This window comes from Nuphar pumila, chromosome 15, assembly GCF_984573655.1.
Source record: "Nuphar pumila chromosome 15, dmNupPumi1.hap1.1, whole genome shotgun sequence".
NCBI lineage: Eukaryota > Viridiplantae > Streptophyta > Magnoliopsida > Nymphaeales > Nymphaeaceae > Nuphar > Nuphar pumila.
In genome coordinates this window covers 20,143,388-20,164,554 of record NC_143263.1, presented here as the reverse complement: position 1 = coordinate 20,164,554, position 21,167 = coordinate 20,143,388, and the positions used below count along the sequence as shown (strand labels likewise).

Here is a 21,167-nt window from a genome sequence, read left to right as displayed (position 1 = left end):
ACGTGTGCCTATAAGTGAAGAAGAGGAAGACAAATGCAAAAGTATATGAAAGGAAACCAGGCTCACCATTTTGTCCTCTGTAATCTCTTGTCTCCAGGGATTTCTTTCAGCTCAACAATAAAATCACGATAACCATAAGCAAATGAACTCACACTGAGGTTTTTGGAAGTCAACAACTTTATTTTATCACTCTGCAGGGCCCTCATACATTCTTCAAAGCTCATCTTTGGCAGTGTAGCCAAACTTCTGTCAAATTCCTCTCTTTCTGAAAGTGGCTCCTTGAACATCTCTTCAGGAACATACAGTTTACCTCTGAACTCCCTAAGGATATCCTTGAGATATACAGGATTCAACAAGCCTTCTTTTTCTTCACCAAGCACTTTTGCTTCTGGTTCCACTCCAGTTTCATGCTGATTTTTTGCTTTGTATAATTTATCTTGGAGTTGCTTCACTAGACGAGCAAGTACAGTTTCAAAACTTGCCTCCTTTAGTTGTTCCTTCTCTCTTAAGGTATATATGTGATCTCCAACTAAAACCCTAGGTTCTACTTGACTGGGATTTTCACGCAAAACCTTGCTTGTAAAATCTTCATTGGCATCTTTCCCATAATTTGATATTGAAACTGAATTAGATCTCCTACAGAATACAAGTGTTCTGCAAAAGGGTAACTTACGGTGCTGTCTACTGAGATGAACAAAACCAGGCCTTGATTTCAAGAATGAATGGTTCTTCTGTGACCTTGGAAACATACATCTTTGTGGACATAGAACTTTGTTTGGAACTAATAATCCCCCAGTACTCATCATTGATAGAAAACCAGATTTAAATTTGCCTAACTTGCAAGTTCTTCTCAAACTTAACTATGACAACTGCAGTCAACTTTTACACAGGATCAAGCCCCCATCACCATCATGATGGAAGCCTACATAACCAAATCCTTAAAACTTGCATAGTGAGTTTGCTATTTGGTCATAGCTCCAGGGCAACTGCTTACACTCTTCTGCGCTCCATCAGCTTTCCTGAGGTCCTAAAAGCTCAAATACATGATTTGATCAGTGCCCATCTCACGAAATAAGTTCTTTTGTTCAAAAGTGTACACTACCAATTACTAATTAGTATCATTTAAAGAAGCAAAAACTTGACACAATTTTTTTATTTGTTTAAAGGCATCATGATCATCCAAGACACAAAATATTAATACTAATGCACCAGGATCACCCATGTTTATTGCAGTGTTGAAGTCAGACATCAAAAAGGGAAATAAAAGAACATTAAATTTTCTTTTTTTTTTCCACCTTGAATTATCAATTCAGGAAAAAGAAAACATAGAATATGCTAGGTTCACATATTATGTCATCAAACGTTAGAAATAAAAAGCTAATAAGCAGTCATTTTGAAATTATACTCAGAAGATTAGAATGAAATTTTGATTTTTCAGTGTTGACTTGTATTAACTAATGAGAATCTCCACGTATGCTTCTAAAAGCACCTTTGCACACATTTCTGAATCACACCTATAGTATGATAAATATCCTTTACAATATGCTGAGAAGCTGGTTTCTTATGAGTTATCGCCCAATTATTCCAATGTAGCTAGACAACTTCCTGCTCAAGTTGTCTGGTGTATTTGTCTACATCAAGGGCGCAGATATCAGCAATATTTTTGAAAATAATGTGACAATGTAAAAACTACTGACTAGGTAGAATATCACAATATTTTAACCAGATAATAAATCTAAAAATATCGCAATAATTCCAAGAACAAATTATCACAATATTAGCATGATATTTTCATTTCTGTTTACCTTTCTATTCCTTTTCATATTTGAAACATGATTTTTCTTCATTTTATATTTTTATATGTTAAAAGTTCCTATATCTTTTATTTACATTTTTGCAAAAAGTTTTCTAAACCCATTCTGACTTTTAGTTATTTTTGTACATTTTAACTCCCAAGACTTTCCCTAGATTTTACCCAGATTTGTCAAAAAAAACTATAATATCCCAAGAACCAAAATATGGCTGAGACCTATATATGTGACTATGTTCTCCATAGGCAAGAGCTAATAAAAAAGGGAAACACACACACACACAAAGTAAACTGCAGTCAGTATAGCCTGGACATGAATTCCACTTGTTAAGGAATTCAAACCAATCTTTACCAAGGACAGGACTAATCAAATCATCTTATGGTGTCATATACAGTGGCACATACCTGGTGCAGCACCCCGACTAAATTTCAAAAAGAACTTCGCCATTAGACAGTTCGAAGTTACATATTATCTTTACAAGAATCACAGGACATGTAACACCCTCTTAAACAGAAACTAAACAAAACAAATCTTTCCTCTCACCCCCAAATTATCTCTGTCCACAACTTTTTCACGCAAAAACTAGTGAATCACCAAAGTTGGTCATAGCTAAAACGGTAATATATCACCAAACACAACCATTTTAGCATTTCCTACTTTACAACATAGTACCCAGAGAGAGAGAGAGAGAGAGAGAGAGAGAGATTACTTTTGGGGGCTATTGTGTAATCTAGATGGAAAGAGAGGGTGCCGGTATGATTCTTTCTTGGGAGGAAACAAGGTCGGAGAAGAGATGATGATGAGGCGAATGGTCAAGGAGAGAGAGAAGGCTTCCCCTCCGGGGCCCTGCTTTCCTTCCCAGTACCCTCTTCCCCCCACATCAAAAGCCTGATCTGCTTATCCAGGGCCAGGCCTAGCCTTCAGAGCAGAGACTGTCAAATGGGTCGGGTTCCCAATATCCATTTGGTGGTGACCGAAGAAGGTGCTCATCAAAGCAACAAGGACGTATTCCAAAGGCCTAATTGGACCCAGAATCCAGACTTATACGCAAATCAACCGATCCGTTCTCTAGGGCCCCGTTTGTTGCATGTATGAGAAAGAGAAATGGTTTTCACATGAAAACCATTTATAACGAGAAAGATAAAATATATGAAAGAAATTTCATGTCAAATAATGTTTCTGGCGGGGTTTGTTTTGCTTGAGAAAGGTGAATGACAGTCTCACGTGTTTGTTTCATGTGGGAAACATGAGTGAGAATCAACAAAGAACAGAGGTTTTGTTGGAGAGCAGATCAGGTTCAAGGGACTCTGGACAGAAAACTGTCCAAGGTTCATCATCAAAATGAACGGCACCCAGAAACCATCCAAAGCTTCTGATTTTGGACAAATTTCAGCCGTCCATTTTTCAACCATTGATGTCTTTCATCTACCAAGCGAACGGCATCCAAAAAAAATTTGGGACCCATCTGGGTGGGGACCATCTTTTTTTTACAGCTTTTGGGTGCCATTCATCTTGATGATGGACGTCATCCCTTGGACAGAAAACTGCCCAAGGTCCCTTAGACCTGATCAGCTCTTGTTTTGTTGGGGGTTCTTTTGCAAACACAACCAAGAACGAAAGAGGGTTTTCATACAAAGCCCAATAAAAAGAGAAAGAGGGGTCTCCTCAACCTCATGCGACCAAGAAATAGGGGTTTTTGCAACCCCATCAAAGAGAGAGAGGTTCAAGAAGATGAAGAAAAAGGTCGATGGTGATGAATATCGAGAGATAGAAGATGAAGAAACAGGTCAATGGGGATGAACGTAGATAGAGAGAGAGACTTACCTGCTGTGTGGAATGGTGGGGAATGGCTGCACGACAGTGGTGGGTGATGGAGGATGGCACATTCAGCAGAGAATTGGGGAAGAGGTCACGACAATTGCAGGCTTGCAGCAATACACTTTCAGTTGAGTGGGGAAATAGGGTTCGTCCGTGGATTCAATTTTCTGCTCAATATCATTCCCCAGGAGGGGGGGGCATTCGAAAAGGTTTTCGATGGAAAGCACAGGTCCGGGCGAAAGGGGCTTCCCTTGGACCGTGGGCTCCACTGGACGATTGTTTGTTACACCCAAAGGGGATCTCCTTTTCACGTGAAAATGAGCTATTTCCTGTTAAAGACGTGAAACAAGCGGTCCCGCAGTTTTTACATTACCACTCAAGGGAAGCCAATTTCCGATGATTCCTCGAAAGAGGATAAAGACGTTTTTTGCATTTCTTATGTGGGCGTCATCACATATTTGTCATGGATGTGTTTGTTTCACCTTCCTTAAGAAAATGGTCCTCTTTCTTATGAAAATGGGCCTCTTTCATGGGAAAGAGCAGGAAACAAAAACCCGAGATTGGTATTCCTGGCCTTGAGTAGCAAATCGGCCCCGAAACTAACTTAGTAGTGCCTCAAATCTTGTTCTAAAAAAAAAATCGGCAAGGAAAATCTCATAATGAACTAGAAATATTTGTTTTTAAAAATATTAAACGGTACTGCTATAAATTAAAAGTTATATAAATCATATAAATTTATAAAAAACTAAATATAAGTATTTTTTATCATGGTGACACCCAAATAAATACATGATTATCAAATTAGGTGATACTATGAAAATATCATGCTTTCTCAGGAGAATGTACCAGTCTTTGAAAATATCATGATTTATGAGGCACTCACTTTTTGACAAAGATGTTTTCCTTACAAAACTTTCACCTTCTCCTAAAGCAAGACACCCTCAAACCTATTTTTGACCTCCAAAGCGACCAGTTTTGCGTTTTTTATCAAAAGAGTTAAATAAGAGATTTACAACTTTTCAACGAGCCAAAAATCAAGTTCATTCGACATCATGATCGAAGTTATGGCCGAAGCAACTTTTCAGTCTCTGACTAGTTATGTTGTTGTTAGCTCCATCTGGAATTATCGCCACCCATGTCTTGTTGTCACCATTGTCTTTAAATTGTCGATAATGTCATGAAATTATCGTCAAAGGACCCTCTCTTTTGGGAAAATGACAACACCATAAGTTGTCGTCATGACCTAGCAATCTGTCATCATTGGTGGCTCGATCCATGAGTTATTGTCAATGCAACTTGTTAGTGAAAGATGTCGTCAACTGCATCTTTTACTCATCAGTTACATTTTTTTCATGTCTCTTGGATAGAATTCGCCTCCTCAGCCTTCCAAACTCAAATTTGGAAGGTTTTCAATTTCTAAAATCCAATTTTTTTTTTAGAAAACCTTCATTCAAGGCAATAAACCATAGATGGATCTTAGACCTCTGTTCAAAAACCTCTTATTAGGAACCATCCATCTAGATAGATTTCGGATATGTAGAAAACATATTTGGATCCACCTAAAAAGCTACAAATACGAGTATCACCCCCCTATTTGAGAGATCTGACCCTTATATTTCTAGCACTATCACTTTGTCAAAATCTCGTTAGAGACTAGACTTAGCCTAGCTGATCTACCTAGCCGACTAGCCTAGTCTCAATCCATACTGGACTCAATCTAGGATCCAGATCCTCTTTCTCACACTCATATTGTGGTTGTGTCAAGCTGAAGTGTCACTCGTGATCTTATGCTCGTCAACTATAGAAAGGTTTACCTAAGCTTGAGGTGTCGTTTAATGTTCATATTTAGTTTGTTTTGTGTGTTTTATTACGTTTTAATAGCTATAACGTTTGTATGTTGTTTGCTTTGTTGTCTTTTTCTGAGTTTTGGTGGCTCCCACCATCAAACTCATTTTCTTCTTGGATTCGCGTACGAGGTACAAGTCTTCGCAACAATGTCACTCTAAAAACAAAGATTGAAGGCTCTTCGTTTGGCCGATCCCTTTCAACAGAGGAGAAAAGGCACATTACCTTAAAGAATGGTCTACACACTTTATCAAATTCAAATATGATTTTTGAAACCATTTTAAAACATATATTTCTTAGTGAAAAACCTCTTGTTTTGTTTTTAAAAAATTGGAAGGATCTAGAGAATGGTGATCGCAGTAGAACGTCCATTTAACTCCAACAAAAGGAAGACTGAAAGAAGGCTTCAAGGATCAAGGAGATCGTGATACTGACCAAACTTGAGTCAAGGCCATGGGTTGGGTTCGTCCTACACTTTTGGTAGGTTCAAGAGGGTATTGTGAGAATGTTTGTAAGCCATCAAGGACATTTTGGGTATGAGTTTCTTGGGTAGTTTGGAAGGATATTTTAGTCTTTTGAGGCCCTTGCTGTAGCTATAAATAAAGGCACTCTTTCTCACTTGTATTCATTCTATCATCTCAATGGCAACTTGGCTCCTTGTGAGATTTGGCTCTTCTAATTCTCTATTTGAGATTAGGCTCCCAACTACTTGTAATTGAGAGAATCCCCTACCCTAACCACTCCACCAAACCTCTAACCTCTCCCTAACCGCTTTTATTCTCCCTAATCCCTCTTTTTTTCTCTATTCCCCACACCATATCCACCTCCATTGATCCCAAACACCTTAGCCACTGAACCTTGTTACATGTACTTTTCCATTAGAAGGTAACTATTTTGGTATAAAAGCATCAATATCCAACACTTTTTGTTCCATTCATCAGCAAGATCCAAGGAGAACTGGCGTAAAGAAGCTCTACACCCAAGGTGGAGTTTATCATATTGAAGAATTGGCCTTCCTACATCCAAGATCATGGAAGTGGCTGCCATTGGACCATTTTCACGTGAAGATCAAGTGAAGGAACATTCAAAGAAGAAGTTTTGGAACTCGTGATTAGAAGAGTGGAACCGTTTGGACAAGGTGTGACCAAGTTCTTGATCTATCTTTGGAGCCAAATTCAGTTCAACAATTCAGAACCTGAAAATTGAGTTCGATTCAAAAATTCATATCTCCCTGAATATGTGGAGTATGGATCTTAATTTTTTTTGCATAAGTTACTTTCACATATTAGCTTACTACCTACCAAGTCTGGGAATTTTTTGAAATCTACTTCCTGAGATATAATATTTTTAGTGAAACTTGTTTTCACCACCTTGTGTAAACTGAACCCTGTCATACTTTGGCCAACCTGAATTGTATCCACGAATTGACCTAGTTACATTAGCCCATTTGACTTAAAATTTGGACTGGACATACCCAAGATATACTCCATAAAATCAAACATAGTCCTAGTTATGATCAAACCCTGACCTAACCCAGAAGTAAATGAACCACACAAGTTCATACCTAAATAGAATCTTTTAACTGGTTAGACCTTATGGTAGACCATGGTGACCCGTGGGACCCAAGACATGTTTGATACCTTCAAGGTTGAGAACCAAGAGAAGGAATAAGTTGAACAACCTTTAATAGAGAATGGACCTCTTACTTGAAGAGTTTGAAGCTATGAGGCATGGAAGCACACTTGGACACCATGAATCCCAAGAGATTCATGGTGAAGCAAATTGGCCGAGCTCAATGAATGACCATGGGAGACAAACTCACCTCATGTTTCCTACCTTCGATGGCATGGACCCCTCCAATTGGATATTCAAGGTTGAACAATACTTTAAGGTGGTTCAAACCCTAGAAAATGAGAAAGTGAGATTTGCTTAAAATTACTTAGAAGGAGATGTCATGCGATTGTATAGATGTTTAGAGTCCAATTTGAGGAAGCTTCACTAAGGCACTTGAGATCAGATTTAGACCGTTTGTTTCTGCTAGCTACAATGTGCCTCTATCCAAAAACAAGACAAGTAGAAAGTATGGTTGAAGACCAAACTGAGCTTGATAACAAGAAGAACAAACAGTGCTTGCAACACAACGAGCTTGAGTTTTATAAAATACCTTTCATAAAAAGAGACAATTCAGTTGTAGAGCCATTGTCCGAGCACAATTAAAGAATCAAGTCTCTATTGTAGTTGAAGAAAAAAAAGAACACACAAATAAAAATAAGGATCATGCATGCTGAAATCAAGGATGGGGCACAAGAAACACCTTCTGCTGATCTCAACTAAATAGTGGATTTAATATTACTAACTATCAACTTTGTTGCATTTTTCACCAACCCATTGTGAGGAATTGGATTAATTTATAGAAAATGCAAGCATGTCGGCTTTGTTTGCATATTTGGGTAAGGAACTAACAGATATGGAGGGAGAAATTTCATAATTAACACAAGATGGTGAAATGACAAATGAAGTTTCTGTTGTTCAACGTTCGGTTCAGCAGAAGAGAAATATGGTCACGAGCAGATTGATGAGTACAATTACAATCTCTAAGCAAACCAACGTCGCAGCACAAATCCACTCTAAGAAGGCGATGCTCCCTCACTATTATTATGATTTTCAGAATTTATCTTCAAAACAAGATTTTTTGTTGCTATGGTATTGTGTTAGTAAAGGCTTAATTGTATCAACTGTAATGCATGATATATATCAATTTTATATTTTTGATTCGGGAGGAGAGTTAGACAGATGCTTGACTCTAGTAGGTGAGGGACTGTACATTGATTTAGCAATGTTCTCTCACCACTTAAAAACACATGCATGTAGAATGCGGGTGTTCACCTGCACAGTGGCATGATTGAAGGCTAATAGAAGCATGGGAATAGAGATTACTTGGCGATATGAGTGTGAAACAAAACCATCTGATCCAGAGGGCTTCCCAATTGTTTCGGGTGTAGAAAATTATGAGGCGTGCCAACTGTTCAAGAAAACAATGTGCATCTCAATTGATATATGTTCACAACTGATGGATAGAAATAAAATTGTTGAATACACTTTCCTATTGCAAAATTGTTGCAGTTTGGAGTTTGTAGAATTCTCAGGTCTAGAACAAAACAGATTGAACTTAGAAAAATGGGAGTTCTATTACTGCAGTCTTGATTTTTTAGATAGTCAACTAGGTGTGGATCTCTATTATGATCCTGAATTTTGGAGGAATCAGAATGTGCATATTTTAAAGCAGCAAGACTCACTTTAGCTTCATGATTCAGTGAGGGTAGTAGAATAAGGGACGATCCTCACTCGCTTGGATGGAAGGTTGTTGCAAAACAGTGTTCGATTTAGTTTCCAACTTTGCAAATTGGGCCAATGCAAAAAAGAACATGCATGACAAGTGGTGGAATTGTGCACTAGTTGAACTACAAATGCATGCTCAAGCCTATAATCTTGCATTGACTCCACTGGGTCTGCTTACTACTAGTAATCTGCTGAATATGACAATTGAGATGGGCAATGATGATCCAATTTTATGTATCCGTGAAAATGAGAATCAACAATTGTATTAGCCATGAAAAACAATCTAAGCATGAGGCAAACCTCTATAGCACATCGTTGCTGAAGAGGGTCCAAAGGCAACATCACGACCTTGGAGGGATGACTAATAGTTTGATATTGTTGCCTTGTCTATATGCAACTGAGTTGTTGCTATCAATCACCACACAACTGCCAACCTTGTTGTTGCTGTTAGCTAAGATTATTTGGGATTTTTTAATGCTTCTTTGGTTGCAAACACATTATCCACATAAGAATGTTGCAAGCCTCCTCATCAAACCTTGCCATTGAAGAAACTTAATTGTCATATGAATGCGAGCACCTGCCCCTTAAGAGCTCGTCCACTTGAACCCTCTCTAAGAACTGGTTTTGAAGGTTCGAAACTGTGACTTGAAGGGAACCCCACACTGGCAAGAGACAAGTACTCTAGTCGACAGAAGCAGAAGGATTGTGCCTACAGTTCCAACCCCTTTGAGCCTGTGGCTGAGAGGGGTTTTACCCTGGTTGACATGGTGTGGTATTTGAGACCTCTAATGGTGACAGTTTAGGAGGTATGGGAAGCTCCAAGGTCATAATAGCAAAATCGGGTAGGTTAAAACTAGGCCCGATAGGTGGTTCTGGAAAGGACTGTAGTCCAAATCTGTGAGGGGGTGAACATGCGAGTCCTAAGGTCACCTAGGGACGTAGAATAGGGTTTGGTATATGTGTTGGGGTTCAGGAAAATCAATTGGGTCATTGAATGGCCAGTGATGTCTAACAGGCTAAACCGTGTGTTATGCTGGGCTGACAGTGTGTGATATTAAAAAAATTTCAAGAATATTTTTACTATGAAATTTACCTGTTCAAACTTGTAGCTATTTATTATCTTTTATGATTATTTAGCAAATTAAATTGGTTATTTTCTAGGGAATTCAAATTAATTAGGTGATTAATTATTAATCATTATTATTTAATAAACTATAATTTGAATTTTTATGAAGTTTAAAAACACTACACGGGTTTGGATCTAGGTAAGGGATCCAAATGGATCAACACACTCCCTTGGGGTTGCATCCACTTAGTGGACCCAATCCAAATTAAAAACCCAATTGAGTTTGGATTCATATTTGGATTTAGGAGATAGGATGGGCAATGGATTTGGGTTTGGATCTAAGGACCCAAAACCCAAAATCTATCACTTCCCTCGCCCATCACATCCCACTCTAATTCCCGAAAACCCCTCACCCATTACATCACACTCCCTCCCACACACTCCTCTATGAATGGAAGCAGATCAGGTCATGCTAAACATGAGCGTTTTTGCTCTGACATCGTGGTCGTTTGTTTGCATTTTGGATGAATGCCACATGGTTTTGTTGGCTTTTGAGCTTTATAAAATGCAAATAGGATGGCCACTATGTCAGCATGAGCAAAAACTCTCATGTTCAGCATGACCTGATCTGCTTCCTCTATGAATACCCTCCTTTTCCCCTCTCATTCACGCATAACCCAATTAACACTCCCTCTCTCACTCTCGCTACTCACTTTCTCTCTCCCCCCTTACACTCTCACTTTCTCTCTCTCTCTTCCATTAGTCTCTCTCACTCACGGTTTTCTCCGCACTATCGTAGGTGGTGGTGCTATTGTCGCACGAAGCAGCCGACAACCCCACCATCCTCTCTCCTTTTTCTACCTTCCAGCAGATCGCCCACCTCCTTTTTTTTTCTCTTCACTGTTTTCCTTCTGCAGATGCTGCAGCAGACACCACCCATCACTTAATGCTCGGCATGCATCCTCCCTGAATAGAGATGGCACTGGATCGGGGTCGGATGTTGGCGATAAGGTGTCCAACCTCGCCCCCGTCTCAAAATTATACCCTCTTCCCCGCACAGGTTTTGATTTTAATCTTCATCCTTATTTCATGTCCTCCATCCTCGGTCCCAACAGAGTGAGGTGGGGTGGGTCCCCCATTTTCTCATGGTCCACTGCCATCCCTAAAGGAGGATGAACCGTCGAAGGGTATTTTAATTATTTTACTAACGGGGATGGAAAGCCCGCAAGTCCATCCTTGCACGGGTTTTGATTTTAACCTCCATCCCTGCCTCTATCCCCCATTTTAAGTCCTCCATTCCCAGTCCAAACGGGGTGAGGAGGGGCGGGGCCCTGTTTCCCCTTTCCACTGCCATCTCTATCCCTGAATAGATGCCACCCTTAGTATCTTCCTGCAACTGCCTACACCTCAACCTCCTTACGTTCTTCTCAGTTCTTTGTCAGGCCGCCTGAGTACAGGAGCCAACGCCACCACCTCCTCATTCCTTTCTAGTTTTTTCTGCTGATGCAACACCGACGCCAATAGGCTGAGCCACTCATCTGCCCTCTTCTTCTTCTTCTAATTTCTGTAGACATCGACACCCATCACCGCCTGAGCACAACTGTCATTGTTGCTCACCCGCCCCCTCTGTTGCCTGGGTTAGAGCTCACAGTTGCTTCGCCACCATACTGCAGCTCGGCCTAGCTGAGCGCTGTCCTCCTCTGTACTTCTTCCACCACCGCTGCTTCACACTAGAAGCCACCTCGTTTGTTGTCATACCGCAGGTGGTGCACACTAGAGGGTGGTGTATGTTCGCCCCGATGATTCACACCACTTATACAAGCACGTGGGGCTCGTATTCCTGTGTATGTTGACATCACTTAGCATTGGAGTATGGTGTAATTGCAGACTTAAGTATCCTTTCTTGCTATTCTTCTCGTAAAGCGATGGTTTGAGAAAATGACAAAACTGTCTTTCATTCAAAAAAGAAAAAACAAACAGTTTAAAAAAAGGACAAACATGTCCTTCATCCAGAAAGTCAAGGATGATGTTGACTCTTCAAAGTCTACCCAGCGAAACAAACCTTAATCGTTTCGCCGATGGTGATTCGGCGAAACGATGGTGAGTCGACGATCCGATGATGAGTCGGCGATCCGATGGTCATCCGACGAAACAAACCTGAGCCATAAAAAATATCTGTTTAAACTTTTCATCGTCATCTTCTTCTTCTTCCTTCTCCGTAAAACACTGTAAAAACCCCCCTCTCTCTCTAGAGAAAAAATCAAGGGAGGCAAAGAGTTCCCCCTGGACAAGGCCATGAACATCAACCATTTCACTCTCTCTCCCTTCTCTCTCTACTTCTGTGCACATCCAACAAACGATCCTACATTGCTCCATCAAACACCGACTGTAGCATCGTTCAACTTGATGAGTTATGTAGCTTGATTCATAGTTTTTGCCCTTACAGGAGGGGGTTTGGGGGCTCCTCCCAGCGTGGGTAACATCATTCAACTTGATGTATTGTGGAGCCTGATTTAGAGTTTTTGCCCTTACAGGAGGGGAGTCCGGGGGCTCCCCCCCGGCGCGGATCCCGCCCTCCGGACCAAATTTTTTTTGGGCCTTCCAACAGCGATTTGTAGTATTATCGGGCTTTCCTACAGCGATTTATAGTATTTTCGGGTTTTCAACGAGCTCCACAACGATTTATAGTGTTTTCCGGCTTTTCAACAGCGATTTGTAGTGTCTTCCGCAAATCGCTATAGCGATTTGTAGTGTTATTCAGTAAGCAAATCGCTACTGGCTTTTCAACAGCGATTTGCAGTGTCTTCCGCAAATCACTAGAGCGATTTGTAGTGTTATTCAATAAGCAAATCGCTGTAAATCGTTACCCGAATTAGGACCAACTTGTGAGGGCCATATCTCCCTAACCGAAGGTCATATTTCAAATTCATAAAAAGTGGTGTCTTCGTTATTGAGTCTAGTTTATTTCTGTAAATTTTCAGCGATTTCTATTTTCATTTCATTCCCCATTTTAACTAAAAATCAGACACCTATCATTCTGTGTTATTTGAGTTGCACAACACCATTCTCGCTTGACATCCATATCTTGATTCTGGCATGCTCCTTGTTGGATTTTCCATTGATTTCTTCTAACCTTGCTTGGAACAAACATATGTCTTTCTCACCACAACACCCGGGACCCGTGCTGAGGGGGAGCCCCCGGATCCATCTTCTGTAAGGGTAAAAACTCTGAATCAGGCTCCACAACGAATCAAGTTGAACGATGCTACCCACGCTGGGAGGAGCTTCCAAACCCCTCTCCTGTAAGGGCAAAAACTCTAAATCAGGTTCCACAACGAATCAAGTTGAACGATGCTATCCACGTTGGGAGGAGTCCCCAAACTCTCCTCCTATAAGGGCAGAAACTCTAAATCAAGTTCCACAACTCATCAAGTTGAATGATGCTACCCATGCTGGGAGGAGCCCTCAGACCCCCCTTCTGTAAGGGTAAAAACTTTGAATCAGACTCCACAACTCTTCAAGTTGAATGATGCTACCCACGCTGGGAGGAGCCCCCAAATCCTCCTCCTGTAAGGGTAAAAACTCTGAATCAGACTCCACAACAGTCAATGTGCAGGTCAGTCGGTGCTTGATGGAGCAATGTAGGATCTTCTGTTGGATGTGCACAAAAGCAGAAAGAGAAGGGAGAGAGTGAGTGAAAGGGTTGATGTTCATGGCCTCCTCGAGGGGAGATTTCTTTCTCGGATAATCCTGTAGTGCAGAGACTGGGTCTTAAATAATCATCTTCGGGGCACTTAAGTCTTTACAACCACTCCTTTTCAAGAATCGTCATTTTTTTTGGCACCAATGGAGGAGAGGGTACTTAAGTCTTTGCAATCGCATCAAACTCCAACGCTAATTAATGTTGACAAACATGGGGATACGAGACGCACATGCTTACATACGTGGTGCTCTTTGGGATTCCTGAACATGAGATGTAGCTAACTCCCCTGTTCGGGGGGGAGGGGAACATATAACCTGCTTCGGGTGCAGACCACTGTCGCTTGCTCTACCGCCTCTACCAATGGAACCTCGAAACACGTGAATATCAAAGCCACTACTGATCATGCCCATTTTCATTCATACTCATAGCACGAGGTTTGAGGTACAAATTGCCCTCGTCACATTCAGACTTTTGCATGTGAACACAACTTATTTTCGTCAAAGAGTCACCTTATTTTTTAGGAAAATCCCTCCCAATATTTTTATGAATTTTTTTTTTTTTTATCTTCATAAATTTTGAGGTAGGGATTTTTACGTTATTTTACTTAAAATTTATATAATATTAAAATATTTATTTATACAAAAAATATACACAAGATTTTATAAATATATATTATGTTGGAAATGCATTTAAATATGTATTGAAAGTACATATGTAGACTTGTTAAAATACTAATATTATGTATACATATAAAATTTTACATACAATCTTCGCATGCATGTTAATTTAATAAAAAAATTATGTATAAATTCACATGCATGATAATTAAGTATAATTTTACATATAATCTTCGCATGCATGTTAATTTAATAAAAAATTTATGCACAAATTTGTATGCATGATAATTAAGTATAATTTTACGTACAATCTTCGTATGTATGTTAATTTAATAAGAATTTTGTGTAGAAATTTGCATGCATGATAATTAAGTATAATTTTACATACAATCTTTACATGCATGTTAATCTAATAAAAAATTTATGCATAAATTCACATGCATGTTAATTAAATAGTATTTTACATGCAAATTGGCATGCATGTTAATTAAATGTTATTTTATGAACTTTTCATGCATATTATTTAATAAAGTTTTACATACAAAATTTCACATGCATATTAATTTGATAAAATATTATATACAAAATGCCCATGCATGATATTTTATTAAAAATTTTACGTATGAAATGCACATGTATAACCTGAATGACATAGATTTGCATATAAAATATTCGTGCATAACTTGGAAGGTATATTTATGGGTGAATTCACATGTATAACTTAAATTTGATAATTGTGTATGTGAATTATGAATGTTATAAATGTATGCTTCATGTTACTTCAAGTTGTTCAATAATGAGTTTTGATGCATAAACATTTATAGAATACACAATTATAAGGCATTGACTATGCAATTGTGGGACTTCAATTATGTGGAATAAGGTCGCACACAGATCGAGTCAGTTTGATATATTTCTGGAAAATCAAGATCATCCCGACTTGAGGTTTGGGTGTTATTTAAGACAAATATCAATTTCCAATTACACTAATTTCCCAGTATACCCCTACTAAATTTCAAATGTGAATGCATGAACTTTTAAAAAAACTGAATACTTGTGTTGCATGCATGTTATGAGGTATGATGCTACATGTTGTAAAGTTAGATTTTTATGCATTTATGGCTCATGTTGGAGCCTATGATTCAAGGAACAAAATTATGAATTGACAATTATGGTGTGTGATATATTGTATTGTAAGGCGTGCAATGACATGCATGTACGTATAATCACTTTTAAAGAGCAAGGGGTTATTAAAACTCAGTTGGGTGTGTGAGGTTCACCCATCTAAGAAGCAAAACATACACACATAATTAATGATGTTTCTCGCCTTCACAGGCAAGATGCTTGTTTGGTTTACACACCCGATCATAATAAATAAGTTATAAATAACTAAACAATTAAAGACATGGAAAGGTAGATGTACCCTATAGAGGTACTTGAGATGCTGAGCCTTGGGATGCCTAAATATAATAGGCATCAGTGTTGTTAGGAACAAGCTTTAATTCAATGAACTTAATAACTCATTCAGTGAATTGCTTACCTTGAAAAGGGTAAGGGGTACAAGCTCGACTGATAGATGGACTCCAGTCACTCGTAGGTTAGTTGACCGGGGCTATTAATGCGTCCTAGGTGAGAAGTGTCCAACTACTGTAGCTAGTATTGGATGCATCCTATACTGAACGTTACACTATAGTGGGGTTTACCTTTCGGTCACAAACAACCCGTTGTTGGCCCACTTTAGTTAGTGACATAGGTAAAGTACAATTCATGAGAATAAAATACCTTTGTGATGATGTGACTGTTTGTGATAGTCATTCCCCATGTGCTCGAGTGGATGGAAACAAGTGAAATGAAGATATTTTTATTCAACAAGTTGTAATGAAAATGTGCCCTGTTAATTCAAACAATTAAGCATGATTTTGATCATGGATTGAATATTATTGCCTAACTTTCATAAGTTTCATATAATCTATATATGAGTTGCATAGCATGTTGTATTGCTTTTAAATGTTTTGAACATTTTATAGCTGACATGCTTCATCAATATATGTATTAATGTAAGGTTTTATCATGAATTTGAATGAATATTTAATGTCATATAATCTCCTATAATTTAGTATATACCTACCAGACTGGATGTAGTTTGACTCCTTATACTTCTTTCATGTGATGAATGAAGTACCAAGTTGCGAATGAAAAATGCAAGGAAAAAATTTGGGGACCATAACTTTCAGGATCCTCGGGACATACTTAAGATGTTTTTATACTTATTTTATTCCTAAGTAATAAGTTGTTCATTTTGATACATTGAAACCTTTTTTAATGAAATAGTACTTGCCTTGGTTTACATGTTCTAATTTGTGAATGAATTGAATAATATTTTTTAAAATAGAACCCTTAATGTTGAACCTAGATCCAAGTCCTAAGTAAAAGTTTGATCTAGTCTTACGTAGTTGCTATCACACATGTAATCTGCTCAAAGTTTGTAACCCACAACATTTTAAATTATGTTTTCGTTGTATATTTTAAAAAAAATAGTGTATTTTTAGGTTAAGATTTTGAGACAATAAAGGGTGTGGCTTTGGGTTTTAGGATTTCAAGAAAGAATAGGAACTTGGTTAAGGTTGCAACTAGGGTCATGAATAAAGTAAATGTATAGGAAATGATAACATACCTAGGATAAGTCTAGTGAGGTTGATCAACAGAACCATGGCTGACAGGGCTCTCATATGATTTTCTGAGTAGGGTTGCTTCAAAACGATAATGAGGTTTTGCGAAGGGCTTGGGTCCTCTCATAATACTAGACCACCAGCTAGGGACGAACATGTACTCAAGAGAGAGAGAGACATCAGGGGGTAGGAACGTCTGTAGTAGAGAGAGAAGGGGAATATGTCAAGGGGGTAGGGACATCTGGGAGAAAGGAGAGAAGGAAGGAAAAGAGAGAGAGAAGAAGGTCCAAGAAGAAATCAATATTATTCCCTAACTAGAGGTCTGGCATAATCCATAACCAACTATAACTACTTAATAAACCAACAAGAAACAAGAAACTAAATAAGAGAGTGAGAGAGATCTACACTAAACATAACTCCCTAACAACAAAAAAACAAGGTTAAAGAAGCCTTAAAAAAATAACAACTAACTAATCTAATTATATAGGAATCTCGAGAAGAGGGGGATGTCCCCCGAGACTTTTCAATTCATACCCCTTATGAGGCCCATCAGCCTGCTCCTCATGGTGACATGTGTCAGGATTTTGGTTACCCTGAGAAAAAGCCACCTTGAGTGTCATGTCAGTTGTTTGGGCCCCTCCTAGAACTGGATAACCCTCTTTTCTTGTTAGGTTGTGCATGTGGATCCTAGAGCATGGATCTGGATCCTCTACTAAAAGTAGGCTTGTAACAACTTCACCACGCTTCGGATCATCTTACCCCCAAGGTTCCTAATCTAAGAACCTCTTTTTCATGACAAACTCCCACAACCATGTTGCAATCTCCTTGCTACCATGTTCCCACTTTACAAGATGTTTTTGCATTATGCGATCATACTTGAGGAGCCTCTTGGTCTTCAAAATGCCAGTGGGTTGGGTCTCTCGATCCTCATCATGAAGCACATCAACAACTGTTGGAGGCTTACCATGGAATGCCTTGAAGAGAGATACGTAGACCACTAGATGAATCTTCACCTCATTAGGGAGGGCTAAGTGGTAGGCTAGCTTCTCTACCTGTTCCTCAATGTGGTGCAAACCATAATACCTAGGCAAGAGCTTATGGTAATCTTGACTTAAGAGGGTCTTTTGGCCCCTGGGCCTTCTTTTTAACCGCACCCAGTCTCTTGCTTCAAACGACATGTATGATTGGCCCCTGTCATTTATCTATTTCATGTGTTGCTAAGCCTTCACAATATCCTGCCTCAAAATAACAAGAATATCATCCCACATCTTTAGGTCTCTATCCATTTCAAGAGATGCAACACTCTCATGCTCATAAGTAACCACTGATTGGGGTGGGGACTCATACATTAATGCCTCAAAATGATTCATGTCTATAGAAAAGCGATGACTCATGTTGTAGGCATATTTCGCCTAAGGTAAGAACTCTAGCCACTTGCTCGGGCGGTCTCCCACAAAATAATGGAGATAAGTCTCAACTTCCTTATTAACGATATGTGTTTGGCCATGTGTCTGTGGGCGATGATGGGTGGTGCTATAGTCCAATTTGGTACCACTGGGTTTGAAATATGTGGTATAGAACTGACTCAGAAGATGGAGTCTCGATCACTTACGATACTCTTGGCAAATCGTGGAGCTTGACAATGTGGCTCACAAACTGCTTAGCTACCAGCTCTCTAGAGTATTCTTGGGGCAACACAATAAAGTGAGGGTACTTCAAAAATCGGTCCACTATTGTCAAAATGACCTCTTTTTTCTTAAAGGGGGAAGGGCTTCAATGGAGTCCATGGATATGTCTTGTCAGGCACACTCAGGAATTGTCAGTGGTTGTAACAACCAAGGCGGTGTTGTGGCCTCGTATTTGTTGGCCTGACAAACCAATCACTTCCTCTTATACCTGACCAGTAGAATAGGGCCTTAAGCCTCCTCCATGTCCACTAGTAGGGGTGACATGTATCTCATGCTTGAGACTCTAAATTACATCGCTCTTTGGTGGTACATAGATCTATCCTTTATAGAACATGATCTCACCTCTAACTGTGTGTCTAAGGCGACTATCAGGATCTATAGTCAACTCACACACCAACTTCTGGATACCCCTATGGCTTTTTTGGGCGACTCACACTTGGCTCCAAAAACAATCAACAATAGTAAGAGTGTGCAAATATAGTGGTCTCAAAATTTTCACCACTAGGCAAGTTGAACCAGACAGATCTGGGAAGATGGTTCGGGTAGAGTAGTAGACGAGTACTCTAGATGGATGCATGCAGTTTTCAATGGATAAAACCTGTTAGACGAAGGGTTTGGTACGTGTGAGTGAGAGGTTTTAGGACCTTCACCTCATTAGATACAGTTTTGTAGAAGCCTTAGGGTCCTCGTTTTTGCAGTTTTGGGTTTGGGGTTTGGCAAGAGGGAATAAGCTAAACAGGCTAATCGTGTAATTGGGCAGTGATGCAATTTTGTATTTTGATGTAAAACCAAGTCAAACGACTATGAGACTTTATAAAAAGGTTAAGATGGAGTCTATGGATATGGAGGGTAGTGTGGTATGGGTCTCTTGTCATTGATTAGGATGAAGGATGTTTAAAGAGGTCATTGGGAAGTGTAGTTTCAGTTTTTGAGGTTCTAGAATGGTTCTAGGGCTTGGGTAAGTGTAAAGGCTCACTTATAACTCAGATGCAGGCTTGCAAAGTCCTTCTCACATTCTAGAACTCAGACACATGTTCTTCAACACACCGATGTTGGATATCCTGGTGGGAAGCTAGATTGCCTGGCTTAGAAGCATTGAAAGCTTAGGCTCTCCAGAGAGGGTGAATTGCCAGTACTTGGGGACCTAGTTTTCATGTGGATTATAGAAGATCAAAGGGAGAGAAAGGGACCAACATAACCATAACTAGTTGTCCAAAAGAGGAGAGAGAGAGGGGCACTGGAGGAGAGAGAGAGACACAGATAGAGGGAGAGAATTCTTGTTCCTTCTTAGATAAACCTCAAAATTGGTCCCCAAATAACTTTATATAGTGAGTGGGCTTTGGTTGGGTCCATATCCAATCCAAAATAGAAAATTTGACCCATATCCCCCATACACCCTCTAATTGCCAAAACTGGATTCTAACTGGCAATCAAAACTAAACCAGAGAGGGGTTGGTTAGCCCAACTGGAGACCCTCCTTGTTTAATCCTATTTAGCTTAACTAAGTTTCTAAAAGTATAATTAAATAAAGAAAAATAAATATTGTTGGACCCAAAATCTTAAAATGAAATTCCACCCTTTCCTTTCTTCTTCTTGTCTTCCTTCTTATTTAGTGAACCCCCATGTTGTCTCCACTAGGTTATTTGGTGGCTCAACCTTTCTTATCCTTTCTCATTCCTCTACTTTATGCCATTTGTCATCTTGAATTTCGAAAGTAGCTCTCCTTGTAGAAACCTCCCTAAGCTTGTCATATGTCCACTCTGTGAGACCTCTATCATATTTTTTAGCTTAAATTAAGAGAGGACAAGTGTTGTTTGGCTTTTTATTACAATCACAAGTCACCTCTGTAAGATCGCGTGTTTTCGGATCTTAGTCAATTCATGAAAATTTTGAAATTTGGCTAAGTCTGGTAAGAAAATCGTTTGAGGCTCGAGTTTTAGACCGAGATCTTAGACTTTGGGTTTGACCCAAGTCTCATCAACAAGGTCTAGACAAACCAATCGAAGTGTGGCAAAGAGTTTTAATTTCAACTTTTAAATTCAAGCGAAATTCAAGCAAAAATTCAGGTTATTTTCAGGCAAAATTCGGAATTTGATATTCATGTAATATATCATTGGATGTGCCTCGAAATTCTGAGTGCAATGGTATTTTACTTTTTCAAATTCGAGTTTTGGCTGGCCCGAAAATCGTGTTTTTTTAAAATTTTAGCAGTTTGTTGAAACGGATCCGAAATTGGATCGGATTTCATCCAAGGCCTAGGATCCAAATTTTTATGGATTTGGGTCCTAGTTAGGTCCTATAAATCTGGACTTGATCCAAGTCTTAATCCAAATTTTTGTATGAGTATGGGTTTGGATCTTGGATCCGAATCCAGATCCAAATCCAAGCTCAACATTTTTATGACTTTAAATTCAGCTAGGAGCTTTAAATTGGGGTTATTAGCATATAAAAAGTCTCCATGGTCAACATGACCAATTTTGGGAACCTTTGAATATTTAAGAATAAGTAAATTCAAAAAAATAAATTTATTAATTTAATTATTTTATTAATTTCAGGATTTGGGTTAAGAGGGTTTAGGGTTAACCCTCTTCCCTAATTAAAAAGGGTTTAG

At 39.1% G+C, this 21,167-nt stretch overlaps 1 protein-coding gene across 2 annotated transcripts in view; it reads right to left on the bottom strand.

Moving 5' to 3' along the window:
- The window catches only part of FTSHI1 (FtsH extracellular protease family), a 60,108-nt gene extending 56,306 nt beyond the window's left edge, over positions 1 to 3,802 (bottom strand). Inside the window, exons 1-2 of one of the 2 annotated variants that reach the window (XM_089990062.1) lie at positions 3,636 to 3,802; positions 67 to 1,027 (exon numbers count right to left, since the gene is read on the bottom strand). In XM_089990062.1, the coding sequence (XP_089846188.1) occupies positions 67 to 806 (740 nt within the window). In that variant the 5' untranslated portion in view covers positions 807 to 1,027; positions 3,636 to 3,802. Of the gene's footprint in view, positions 1 to 66; positions 1,028 to 2,520; positions 2,749 to 3,635 lie in introns of those variants that run through there. The other variant, XM_089990061.1, reaches the window with a different exon arrangement.
- Between the last annotated feature and the right edge of the window lie 17,365 nt (positions 3,803 to 21,167).